Raw genomic sequence first — 13,699 nt, 5'->3', positions numbered from 1 at the left:
CAAAAATGAGTTTTAATCACATTGTATTGTCTATTTTCGTGCTGTTAGTGTGAATTGACAGGTCAGATTAGAACAGCTCTCTCAAATCTCTCATTGGCTCAAGAGAAGGCTTCAGAATCACCCGCTATTCAATGTTGTTATGTTAATACTAGTCCCGCGATGGCTCCTAAAGTTGAAGTCAGATTAAGTACAATAATCTATGAAGAATGTTGATTCGAGATATTCTCAAAAACATGCACCAAAAAAATGAGGCTTTTAGTGATACGAACATGTACGCACTCCTCCTCCATCGATTTTCTGTATTGTGTCAGTCGAAGACGAGGAAGGAACTATTTGCCCGCCATACTTCCGTCTCTCTCTGTCCTACTATGTATGGTATAAATTGCTTGGGTATCATATGGTGTGTCATTAACATGTGGAACGTTATAAATGGTAATGTGAACTTGAGGTGTGCGAATCCATACTTGATTGGGTGGATTTTAGATAGTGTGCAAAAAGATCTGTAATGTATGCAAATTGGGTGAGAGCGGACGAATACTCACGAGGTAATCGGGCGGATAGGACGAAGTGTTGAGGTTATCATCCGAAGTGGGCGGATAAGGGCGTTCACCCCCTAATCGATCGTCCTCATCCTCGTCCTCCACATCCGCCGTACACCAACCGGAGCGCGAGGCTGAACGGTATATGTGGCGATAAGAAGAAGCCGCGGACAGAGGATCATGGAGAACATGGTGTGAATGATGAGGAGGAGGAGGCGGATGAGGATGAGAAGGAGGGTGATGATGTTGATTGTGATTAGGAGGGTGATCTAAGGCATGAGAGGAGTAGGACCACCGAGATCCGTGTGAACAGTATGAATTTTTACGACTGAGGCTGCCCGCCGGGGGCCCGCCCCCGGCCCCGGTTCCACCCTTGGGGGGACGCCAATATTGGGGTAAGGACACTTCACTGGTGGACTCAGTGAGGGCATCACTGTCGTCTACGTAGGGAAGACTGATTTCAAAATAGGACGAGAGTGCTGCGTCACTAAGAGGGGGTGGCTTGCGGGTCCCTGGCCCGCAACTAGAGCGCCAAGACATTTGATGCGGCGACGAGGCCTTGGAGCAGCTCGAGGAGGAGTGCCGTGAACACATGTTCTTCCGACGACAGCTGGCCGTGGACGGGGGTGGGAGAGGGTATGGCCCTGCATTCATGTATGTGTGCCCGTGAAGGTGAGAGTGGCCAATGAACGGAGAATTGGGGAGACTGTAGCTGGCCTGTAGACGAGCCATTCATTGATGTTGTTGTGCCAATGATATAAGAGAAGGTGGACGTTGACGCGGTGGTGGTTATTGACGTCGTTGCCGTCACGGCCAATGTTGCAGTTGTTGTTGTTGTTGTTGTAGATGATGACGATGATTTTCGATATTGCAACAACAGTGAGAGTGACCGTGTTGGCGTGCAGTACCCGCAGAATTTGTGAGTGAGATGGTGCAAAGAAGGAGAAGAGGAAGGAAAAAGAGAGAATCCGTGATTAGAAGTGATCCCCCCTAAGTCTTTTCAAAGGCTACCTGGAGACACAGGGGGATTAAATGATCCCCAGAGACAATGAGCAAAAAGTAAGGCCCCTTTTATCCAGGAAAAGAAATGAACAGTGGGTCACGAGCGACCTGCCCCACAAAGACCAACGATAGTTACATTTCTTGGAATCGAACAGAGATCAACTCAACATCAAGAATCACACACGATCCCAGAGAGCCAGATCTAAGAGCGAGAGAGAGAGCGAGAAAAAGCCCAAACTGACCGGAATGAAGCGTGAGGAATTTGTGGGATAAAACTGCCTCAACCAACGTGATCGGAATGGTCGGGAAAGTGAAAACATGAGCATCATCATCATCATCATCATCTGCTAGGGAAAGAAATCCATTCCGAAAACCAGTACATCATAACACGAGTTTGAGTGCTTGAAGGCTGATTGATGCAACCAACCACTCTTACCTACACCCACCCATCTACCCATGGTTGGGCACTGGTGTGGTTGTATATTCATATCTTTCTTTTACAGTATATTCTGTCCATGAGTCATTGAGCGTTCGTCCTCGGACAAAAAGTGAGATCTGAATACACGCCAGACTAAGCACAAACCGAGTTACGAGCACATCCTGGCTCGATGAAATTAGTAGAACTTAGTTTGTACTCGTACATGCATAACCTCACTCATTCATTTATTCACTCACTCAGTCACTTGCTTACTATATTAATCAACGTAGTGCGTAAGAGCGAATTGGAAGAAATTGGCAGCTCGCGCAGTTCGGTACTGAAGCACGATCGCGGTATGTGGAGAGATCTTTGGAAAGCCAAGAGATCCATCCGCTTGCCTTTGAACACTATGCCTCACTTAATGATTGACAGACTGTGGAATTCTCTTGGTGTTATTGGTGTTGGCTGTTGTTGCTGTTGCTGCTGTTGCTGCTGTTGATGCTGTTACTATTGTTATTGTACAACCAACCACCAAGTTGGTAATCTCAGAAGTAAAAGGAAAGGAGAAAGCGAAGAAGCCGCACTCAAATGGATACGAGCCGAAATGCTACGTGCAAGAAATGCTGGAAGTAAGTACATACATACATATAGGTATAGACACCGTACATATACATGTGTGTGTACAATGTAACGAAACTCGTGCTCGATGAAGGCCAACAGAATCATGGGGAATAAAAGACCAACATCTTCGATCTAGCCAACTTGGAAACGCTATTCATTGACACCATCAAAAAGCCAATGAGTGATGGGCATCAACTCTCATTATGGCACGATTGTTAAGAATGCAAGTACCTTGATTTTCAAATCAAGCAGGTCCAGGCCAACCTACAGTAGTAACAGTAGTATGGTGTGATCAGATAAGACCTGATAAGACCTGATTGAAAAAAATCGTTTTCGTTATGAGACTGGACTTGTTTCGAAGATACTCACGAAACCATCGACCTTCAGTCGGCTGTCGACTGTCGCCTGTCCCTTAGATTATTGCTTCATGCGCTTACATAGTTCAACAATAACGGAGATATGGCAAAACTGGATGGCTTTAAATTCAAATTAGATGTTTCGCAAACTCGGTATAAAACGCAAAACTGTCAAGAAGGCCCTATGATCGGTGGGTCGGTCGTTTGTTGCTGTTGTTGGTGTTGCTATTATAGTTACAATGAGAAGAAAAAGAGGCAGGAAAACAAACAATCCATCTTTGGAGGGAAACAGACTCGCCCTCGTCGAAAGTCCAATGATATCCGTGAAACGGTGGAAGTGCACTACTCTCCTCCTTTCAGTCTGGGCTCCAAAAATGATTTCCAGAAACTGACAGGTACGAATGAACGAATGACGGACGGACGGACGGACGGACGAACCAACAGACGAACCAACGAACGAACTACTATTACACTGTAGACATGGTTGGTTTCCAAGTTTCTTTTTCCTGATCGCCTAAAAGGAAAATGATGAAACACCGCCTCATTTACCTGCCTAGGGCCAAAAGAGCTAAGAATAAATCACCCAAAGAGAAAATGGCCAACAAAAGTGAACACTCGTGGGCTTTTCCCAGGCCTTAGGACTGAATGCACATGATTAAATTGATACCTCATCCTCTCCATCACGTTAATCTTGATTCCCAACGATTCCGACTAATTGGTGTAGATGGTTGTTATCGGCGTTGGTTTGCTTCAGAGCCAAACCACGTGCAAACCCATCCAAACACTCAAGTATTGAAAAAAGGAAAGCCTCAGATCAGGGTTTGTCAACGAGTGAATCGATCCTATGACTTCACTTGGCGGTATTCAAATGGATGTGTCGAGGGGGAAAATCCACTGATCCGAATAAAAAGTCGAGATAGGTGGGGGGACATTTGATCTCCCGTGGGTGACATGTCGATCCCTCTCGATGTTCTCATTTTTCTGACAACTCGCAGGAACACCATCAACTCGCGTCTTTTGGTTCTTGTTTCCTTTGCCTCGATGACTTTTCCTCACAGATTCAAGCTCCGTGTACCTTCGTGACCATATCAACGTATATTCGTCCCAGGTAGACATTCTACAAGGTGATCGCAAAAGACAATCCGACAAATTACCGAATAATAAAGCCACTCATAGTTTTCGGGTGGTCATGTCAAATCCGGCGGGTCTTGTCGTGAGAAGAGTATTAATCTGACGTGTCTGCTTAGGTGCATCCGTCCTTCTTAAATCCCGACCTTCGCGAATTTCGACCTTCCCCTCAAAGGTGTTCATAAATTCCTCTTCTCGAAGTTCTTTTCCTTTTCTTCCCTCATTCTACTTTGCAGTTCCAAGGTACATGCCAGTAGATCTCGAGTCTCAGCCGTAGTAGTAGTAGTAGTAGTAGTAGTAGTAGTAGTAGTAGTAGTAGTAGTAGTAGTAGTAGTAGTAGTAGTAGTAGTAGTAGTAGTAGTAGTCATCGTCATCGTCGTCATGGCCTGCTGGATTGAAAGCCCAGAACGAATGGCATAGACAACCCACCCACCAACCCAACAACCCACCAACCCGCCACTTTCTAACAACTATTCTCCAGCCGAGCGACTACTGCTACCACCACCATCACCATTGGGTTGAGTTATTCTCAAAGTTTCAAGATGTTCCTCTCCAATCTCTCAAAAGGTGTATCGAGTCGAAAAGATCAAGACGAAACTTACAACTGGCAGTTCCACGACCCGCCGATCCTTACACATTGGGCTCCAAAGACTCTTTTTCTGCTTCCATTCAATCTTTATTGTAGAATGAGTTTGGCATAGAATGAATGGCGAAGGATCCAATCACCCTTGACTTGACCTTCATGCGAGTCAAGAATCATGAGGCTTCTATGACTGACAACAGACTAGCAAGCATGGTCCAGTAATATCGATACCATTAACACCACTTTGACTCGATCCTTTCATAAAAGCCTCCACCTTAAAGCAACAGAAATATACTCTTCTTTTTTACGGAGGGGTTGGATCAAACCAGAAAAAAATATGTTGGTGCACAAAAACAAAAGTAATATGGTGGTTGTTAGATAGGTCATTAAAATAGATATCATGGTTAACCAGTGCGAGCACATCCTTTGCTACACCTTACGGGCACTTAACACAAGTGAGCCTGAAATTGCATTTGGGGTGGATCGATTTGATTGATCAAATGAGGACTAATGCCATGGAAGTACAATTGCATCTTGAATTTGGCTAACACAATATAAAGATGTGAAGCGGAAATTCCAATGACCTTGGTTCAAGATCAACGCAAAGATTGGCGATGAAAACAGAAACAGCCTTTGAGTTCAGGAATGGATCATCCACGCGGTGCTATCTAGCAAAGGAATTTTTAACCTCTCTTTTAATGCCCTACCTGTATGGAGTGGACACAATTATTGCAGATATTACAATTCCCATTATGTATTACAATCAATTATAAGAATCAAGTGCAACCTGATTTCATTTGGTAGCAACATAAATGGTGTGAAATGCAAGATCCGTCCAGCAAGGATGTTTCTTGGGTGTCGAGAAAAGGCCAACCAGCCAGCCAGAAAAGGCCACAAATATGGCCGAAAAAAGTTGCCGGAAAGAATGGAGGAGTCAAGAGTTTCGAAGGACCGAAGGGGAAGAAAGAGGCCGAATGAACGTGCAAGGAAGCCAGAAGGGTCCACGGCCCAAGTCAATCCAGGTCATTTGCCCATTTGAGACGAAGCGGTTAGAACTCGAGAATGAATAGTTCGACTGGGGGCACGAAACTTTTCCAGGATCAAAAACCCCGGCCAACAAACTTTTGGCGATTCGCCGGCCTTCACACAGTCTGGGCTTGGTGGCTTCGTGGCTTCGTGGCTCGCCTCGTTGGGTCGTCTAATGTTCAAGAATAATATTGGACCACGACGTCTGATTCCCAATTTCCCCTTGATTGAGGCTTGATTGAGCTATTGATACTGTGAAGAACTGAAGATAGATCTGAGACTCTATCTATTTTGATAGCCCCAACTGCCTTGTTGGGTGGTGCTTCGGGAGCTTCTCGTGAACAGCGTTAACACAGGGTTGTTTGTAATGCGTGTAATGCGTGCTCATCATTTTCCTCTCGCCCCATTTCTACTTTCTAGTTGTCTCCCTTTAGCTCTCGGGCCTCTCTCTCTCTCTCTCTCTCTTTCTTTGGTCTTTTTATTCATTCATCCGTTCGTTCGTTCGTCCAACCAACCACCCGACCACCTAGCCACACAGCCACCCAACCAACCAGCCAACCATTCATCCATCCATCTAACCTACCCATGCAACCATTCATCTAGCGGTGTGCCCGCTCATCCGTCGTCCACTGTCGCACTTCGTCGCGAACCTGGTGTACGCACGTAGTTAGAATGTGCATCAACAACGCCAACCATGGATCAATGAGCACAATGGCCAGACGCCAAGGACTTACATAAAAGTTGTATTGGGCGAGAGGAACCCCCTTTTGGCCTTCGCTTCTTTTTACTCTTTAAAAGATCGACTTAGTGATGGTCTGTTCCCAGATCTACATACATCTTGTGCATATTTGAAATGAATCATTCGCCTTCAGTAGAATTCATTATGGGAAGAAAGGCTGATCGGGGAAGTTTGAAATCAGATCCTTTCGGGTTTTTTTGATTTGACATGGCACGACTTCTCTGATTTAGAACGTGTTATTGTCTGGACAACATAGGTCTGCGTCCCATTAAAGGGAAGGACAATCTCTTGCTCATTTCAGAGAACCCGCATCATTACTAAATTGGACTCGCGTCCCTTTTTTTCTCTTTTGACCCACGGAAAGTGAGGGACAACGACAATGGGTTGAGAAGTCTGTTTATGATGACGGAAAATGTGCCTTCTCGGATCGGATTCTTGGTTTCTCTGTTTCTCTGTTTCTCTGTTTCTCTCTTTACTTTTTCTATTTTTCGCTCTGCTCTCGGCTCTTTTCACTTGAGATGTTTGTTTGGCTTGGTACATGACACCCGCACCCAGATCCATACCCGCACAGAGCGCGACCGGGCACACCGGTCGGTATGATCTGGCTAGTCCACGATAGGGGTGGTGTATTGTGCTTTGGACATTTGGGGGCACTTGAGATTCCCCATATTAGAACAGCGGTTAGTAACACAACGGCCATTCCCCTAAAGCGCTGTCAAGAAGAACCCCACATTCAACCCAACCATGATAGGATAGAGCATGTTATTAAGTGCACCATACAAACAGGGATGGGAAGGCTATCTCAATTGAAACCCGAAATAGTGGTACTGGAAGTGCCTACCCGTCGATGTCGAAGCCGAGAATTGGTCCGGCCATTGTTGGCTTCGTAATCCGAGTCAGAGATGTTGTCGTCATCAGGCTCTTCAGAAAAGACACTCAGCTGATCTTTGGTCTCGCCAGGATCAGGAGGATGCTTCACGAACAATTCATAGCTCTGTTCCGAGCGGTTGTCTGGGGGAGACATCTTGATTTCGTCCTCGTCAGCCTCATCCACCACATCCAAGCCCTCGTCTCCTTGAACGAATTTCTGTTCCTCCATAGCCGCAGCCTCCTCAGCTTCCTGGAAAGAAGAAATAAGAGTACCATGTCCTTGTAACTCACACAGTTTATGGCCTTCCACCCGATCGAATCAAACACATTAGGCGAAACTTCGTAATTCGAAAGCTTGGGCCAGGGCAGGCATTTTGATCGAATCACATCTCTCTAGCATCATTCTTGAACTGCCGTCTTCTTACCTCGACCGACCCCGAGTCAATTTCTTTAACTTGATCGCTATCACATCAAAATTCAAAAGAATGGGCTCAATTTCTTCAGTCAATATGATCAACCACGTATGTAAATTTACGACCTAAATATAACGGAAGAGCTTCATATTGACTGTACCCTATGTGCTTGGTAGTGTGTTCTATTCTTAGAATTTTTGGATTGATTTTTTTAGAGACTAAGAGCCTGAAGCAGTGCCGTGAAAGGATTCCACCTCGAGTCACGCACGCATGAGGACTTGTCAGTTTTTTAGCGTGACTCGAAACGCCAAAATATAAATCACACCCTTCGCCAGATAGCCAGCTAGTCTGCTCGTCCAACCCTTTAGACTTGCCACGAGGATCTCGTCCTACGTAGGAATCTTCGTTGAAAAGGGACCAAAGAAGGCCAGGAGGTCGGGAGTTGAGTTAGTAGCTGGAAGGAGGAGTGAGGTTCTTCCTCAAAGCATACGAGGAGGTTTCAATTTGGTGATAAATGAACTTGGGTTCCTTTGAAACTAGGACGACGAACCGAGGGACCGAGCGAAAAGGCACGCTTCCTTCCTCCACAAACTCTTTAGAAACGCTTCGAACAATGAGCGGGAGTTGTATGAACGGAGGCAGTATCTTGCCGCTGTACTCGTACGTACTCGTATGCAGCTGTCTTAGGAGTGTTAGGAGGTCCCTCTCATCGTCCGACGTCTGAAAGACGGATAAGCAAATTTCTTGGCATAGTCAGGTCAAACCTAAAGCTCTAGATACAACAGCCATGGACAAGCTATTTTCGACCAGACATGTGATCAACGTCAAAGTTGGAATGGACGTCTCAACCAAAAAAGTGACGGTGGGACACATTTTCTTTGGGACAAACTTTTATTCTTAAGTCCTAGTTTCACCCTCCATTTCACAGCTGAGGGCCCAAACAAAGCCCGGCTAGTAAGAAATAGAAAACATGGAAAAGACGTCCAAGGGACGTACATACATGTACACCCACACCCACACACACTCACACACATTGGCATGCAAGTTCGGAGGGCCTTTTTGCTCCCCATAACAATAAGAAAGGAGCACGACGAATTCTCAAGGCAGACCCTATTTTGATGAGTTTACGGTTCACACCCTCTACACGAGGTTGAAAAAAAGAGGAAAGGAAACAAAGAAATCCAATATCCAAGCCGTTGTGTTCTACAATCGTACATAGTCAAGTGAAGTCATACAGAGATGCCATAAACGTAGTGTTTGTCGCTCCTTGGTGGATAGAATTGATGTTCCATGTATGGTTAAAGTGTTCATGACCATTAGTTGATTTGAGAACTAGTCAAGTTCTATGAAGTGGTTCAATGTCGAAGCTTGTTTTGTACAAAGGAATGAATGTTGTAGGTTTTAATGATGAGTCATGACTGCACTGAATTTCCTTTACACCTGTCTCTGAAAATAGAAAAGCTCCCTCAAATCCAATTTGAAAATATGTTTTTGTTTTTTTCAATTTGATTGGATTTGAACCAAACGTAATGAGGTAATTAGTTATCCATTTTCCTCTCCGTCCATCCCCATCCGTCGCCATTCCGTACTTAGTCAACAAACAATTCAAACTTAACGGACTGACCACTCAGATTTGCAAAGTGATATGGATAATATTGTATGCATACCTAAGCGACTATGCCATTCTCATTTTTTGTTCGCTGGCGGAAAATGTTTACCCTTTCTGATGAAGCAGAGACAATATAGGGTGGATCTCGTTTTGTATCTTCTCGGATTTGCCCAGTGAATACAACCACGGATCTCAACAGATCATACTTTTCGTACGTGGTGAAAGACTAAATATACCTGTATTTGGATCAAACTAAAGGAGCCGAAAGTACCGTAGTTCATCGCATTTCATGACCTTTGAAGACGAAATGTAATCTAGTGTCATAATAACTGGCATTCCTTTTGTTAACCTTCATCGGTGCTTTCCAACCATCTCAACCTGATCGTGCTCGTCCTCGATCTCCTCTTCATGTTCCTCCACTTATTCTTGCGCTTCCTGGCCTCTTCAAGCCTCAATCTCTTTCTTTCTTTCTTTCTTTCTCTCTCTCTTTCTCCTTCACTTCTCGTCCCCACTGTAGGTACGTACATAGCAGAGTGGTAGAAAGTACTTGGAGTATAGGCACTAGCTGTGTTTCTTCGGACTCGCTTTGCTTCATTTCTCCTTTTCAGGCAAGGTTCTTTGATTGCATCCCATATATCATGTTAATAGTGCCTCGTAAAGCTGACAGCTTGTTCTTCTCATCCAAAAGGGGACCGACAACAACAGCCAGAGCACATCCACCAAACGACCGACCGATCGACCGATCGACCCGCAAGGTGGAGGGGGAGAGGGGATGTGGGGGGAGCCCAGCCCAAGGGCGCAGATGAGGTCACAGAAGGCTGGCCTTTGGGCACCAAAGAACGCACAGGCGATGTCTGCGTATGTACGTAGTCCAGGTAGGCTATTTTGGACTGATTTGCCTTGCCTTGATAGCACATCTTTCTTGGGTCATCTTCGCCTGACACGTGCCAATGAAAGCGAAAAGAAAAGCTGCCATGTTTGACCTGCTATGCCATTGGTTTTATAAACGATTCTGGCCCGGAAGGTAAGACACGAGCAAAGGCACGGGAACAAATGTATCCGTTAGGTCGGGCATCTTAATTCACATCAGGCAGTGATTGGCCTCTCTCTCGAGGTAGTGCACGTGCTCAGATTGAACAAATTCATCGTTGCAAGAGTAATTTTTCAATGAGGAGACGAGCCATTGGGTCAGCGTTTCTCACATTCAATGTCAGAATGATCCATGTAAAACACATCGAATCTAGTCCTTTTCGGGTCTTTGGGTCAATGTTTTGGCTACCCTACTAATCGCAAGGTTCAGAACTCAAGCCTGACCTCACACCTTGCCAATGCGTGCATGCTTAGCCTCCATTTCTGCGGGTATGTTAGTCGTTTGGTTGCCTTGAATGTTTAGCGTCCTTACCCTGAGAGCTTCTTCTTCCGCCAAAGCAGCTTCCTCTTCTTCTTCGGCTTTCTTCTGGAGTTCGTCGTAACTCATGGCCACGATGGCCAAGATCAGATTGACCAGATAGAACGAGCCGAGGAAGATGATGACCAAGAAGAAAATGATGTGCCACGATCCGGCCGTTCTGAGCACGCTCTGGTAGAGATCCTCCCACACGTCTTGAGTCATCAATCGAAAGGCCGACAGAAACGACCAGGCGAATGTGTCGAAGCTGGTGTAGCCGTAGTTAGGATTGCGGCCAAATCCCTGATAGCAGGTATAGTTATCAGGACACGTTCCAGCTCCGGTGGCGTTACCGCACAGGACAGGATGGGCGGCCCCTTCTAACCAGAACCAGTTACTGGAGTTCTCGTTGAATTGGGCCCAGGCTTCGTGGAATTGATCCATGGACGTATTGGATTGGTACAAATACTTCTCGATGAGTTCCTCGGGAAAATTTTGGATACACTTCTGAGTCAAAACCCCCATGTAGATCTGAAGGCCGAGTAGGGCGAACACGGAGAGAGCGAACACTGTCAAAATGATCACATCGCGAAGATTTTTCACAGATTCGATGACAGCTCCAACGATGGTTTTCAGGCCTGCGGGAAAGAGAAGGATTGAGAGAAACGAGAAGGAGGTTAAACATCGTCGTTGACATAAGGTATACGATAGAGGAATGCCCCTTGAGAGAGTTGACAAGGAAACGAAAAAAAATGGAGGATTTAAATCCAACCCAAATTTATTCGAACAACTCTCTTCTTCTTCTTCGTCTTCTTCTTCTTCTTCTTCTACCCCGATCTCCTCGGACGAATTAGGAGCCAAGATTAAGCTCGAAGCCGAACTAAGAAACTGTCCTGACGTGACTCGAGTAGTACAGAATGATCAATTTCTTAGTCGTGCACTCGTATTTCCGATACGAAGTCGAGCATAATCCTTGACTGTGGCCCTCATCAAAAAAGAGCGAACAAACAAATTGACATATATACAATATATTGTATATATCTACCCGTAGAGCACGTAGTAGACTGTACATTCCCGCTCAGTGGATATGCTGTAGTTGCATGGGGTTTGCTTTTCGGAGCATTATTGGGATGATTGCCTTCCATCCTCTGAACCCAATACGACAACATTTGGCTTTAATACTCGATCCAAGTCATGGGATCAGTTAACTCAATGTGACAATGACATGAACGTGTTCCTCGTCCTTTGAGTTCGCGACCTTCCTTCCATTCCTCATTTCGCTCTCGCTCTCTCTTCCACGCACACACACACACACACTTGCTTGTACTTTGAAAGACCACATCCCAGTGACTGTACAATACTCATCTCAAGTTCAAACACACCCGTGTGTGGGCCTGTGGGCGTATGATGGGTTCTTTAAGGTTCAAGAGAAGAATTGATAGAAAGTCAACAAGATCACAGTCGGGGAAGAAAGAGATTCATTTCAGATCGGAAAAAATAGGATGAAGATATGTTCCATAGATCAGCCAATCTTTGGAAAGTTCCTTCTCCGACAGGGACCATCGTGAAGAAGTCGGTCAAATCGAGACACCTTCGAGGTGTTCTCATTGCTGTCAAGTGGCGAGATAAAGAAAAGCAGGTACCTACATAAATAAATGATTCAACTACAGGGTGGATTTTATAAGGTGTTACAGAATTTGGTTTGGCAAAAGTGACAATATGGTTGAACCATTGACTTTCAAAATTGGTGCCCCAATTGCCGACGGTATTGGCTTTGCATTGAAACCATTGCAACATTTTTTGAACAACAGCTTTCGACGTATGGAAGCAAAGGTCAGCAAGTCATTTCTAGGGACAGTACAGAGCGTGCCAGCGGTGAGGCTGACAGTGGGTGTTTTCTGCGTATATTTTTTGTCAAGAGCGACCAATTTGACTAATCTTTTTTACACTGAAAGGGAGTTTATCAAAGAGCCTAAATCCAGAATCTGGTGTATCTAGAGCAACTTTCATAGCGGCAATGGATGCTTTTGCTTGTAACACTTTATCCCGTTCACCCTGTACTGTACGTATGAGCACCACTTCCGCACTGTCAAGAACTCTGGTTTTGATGGACCAAGCGACTTCATTCTTAGACTCCTCGTTTGCCCTACAAGAACTTATCAACGACCAAGCTTGATGCTTTAAAATAATGAGATGGGTCCGAATGTTGGGACAATTTACGAACATGGAAGCGTAAAGCCTGGCAAAAGACACGAGAACAACATGTTTCTTTGCTTTCATCAACATTCTTCGTAACTTTCGAGGTGACATTGAGAACTTGTGCTCTTGGTTTGAAGTTCCGCGATCCGAAGGAAGGAACTTCTTTTGTCCACGAGGCAAAACTTGAAGTTGTCATCTTCATGTAAAGGCATTGAAATGTGACTTCCTGATATGATGTCATTCCGTCCCCTCTCCTGAGTTTGAATCGAGTTCGGCTTACATTTTCAGTCAACATAGGTCAATTAGGAAAGATGCATATGCTTCACGAGAAAAATGGCGCCACACCTTTTCAAACATGCATCTTTTCAATGACAAGAGTATCTCAATTCAAGGTCCAAGTAAGCGTTTCTCACCTGGAATGATGGCCACAGTTTTGAGGGCCCTGAGAACCCGAAAGGTACGTAAGGCAGCCAGGTTTCCGAGGTCGATACCCATGGTGATATATCTGGAAGATGAAGAAGTCAACATATCACCAACAAGCAAATGCTATCGGTCAGTTGGCCAACGAGCCTGAGTTGTGCCTGATAATAGTATGTTCGTTGTATAGGATAGTGATTGCAGCACGACAATTACTATCATTTTCTATAGTAATGTTTTGTTAGCTTTTCTAGGAGTGGTCGTTCTATGTAGTAATGGTCACCATCATCATTATTGAGAAATGATATTGACAATACATTCCCATGTTTCAGGCAAATGCGTCCCGCAGGCAAAGCATGTCGGTTATTTGAGCTAATTTTCATTCCAAACTC

At 45.0% G+C, this 13,699-nt stretch overlaps 1 protein-coding gene across 1 annotated transcript in view; it reads right to left on the bottom strand.

The window, feature by feature from the left end:
- LOC131879892 (sodium channel protein para-like) overlaps positions 1-13,699 on the bottom strand; it is a 72,837-nt gene that overhangs the window by 23,303 nt on the left and 35,835 nt on the right. Inside the window, exons 7-10 of the mRNA XM_059226370.1 lie at positions 13,304-13,395; positions 10,707-11,329; positions 7,254-7,532; positions 543-1,256 (exon numbers count right to left, since the gene is read on the bottom strand). Coding sequence (XP_059082353.1) covers positions 543-1,256; positions 7,254-7,532; positions 10,707-11,329; positions 13,304-13,395 — 1,708 coding nt within the window. The remainder of the gene's footprint in view (positions 1-542; positions 1,257-7,253; positions 7,533-10,706; positions 11,330-13,303; positions 13,396-13,699) is intronic.

Source organism: Tigriopus californicus, chromosome 4 (assembly GCF_007210705.1).
Source record: "Tigriopus californicus strain San Diego chromosome 4, Tcal_SD_v2.1, whole genome shotgun sequence".
Lineage (NCBI taxonomy): Eukaryota > Metazoa > Arthropoda > Copepoda > Harpacticoida > Harpacticidae > Tigriopus > Tigriopus californicus.
This window is presented reverse-complemented; position numbering and strand designations above follow the sequence as displayed.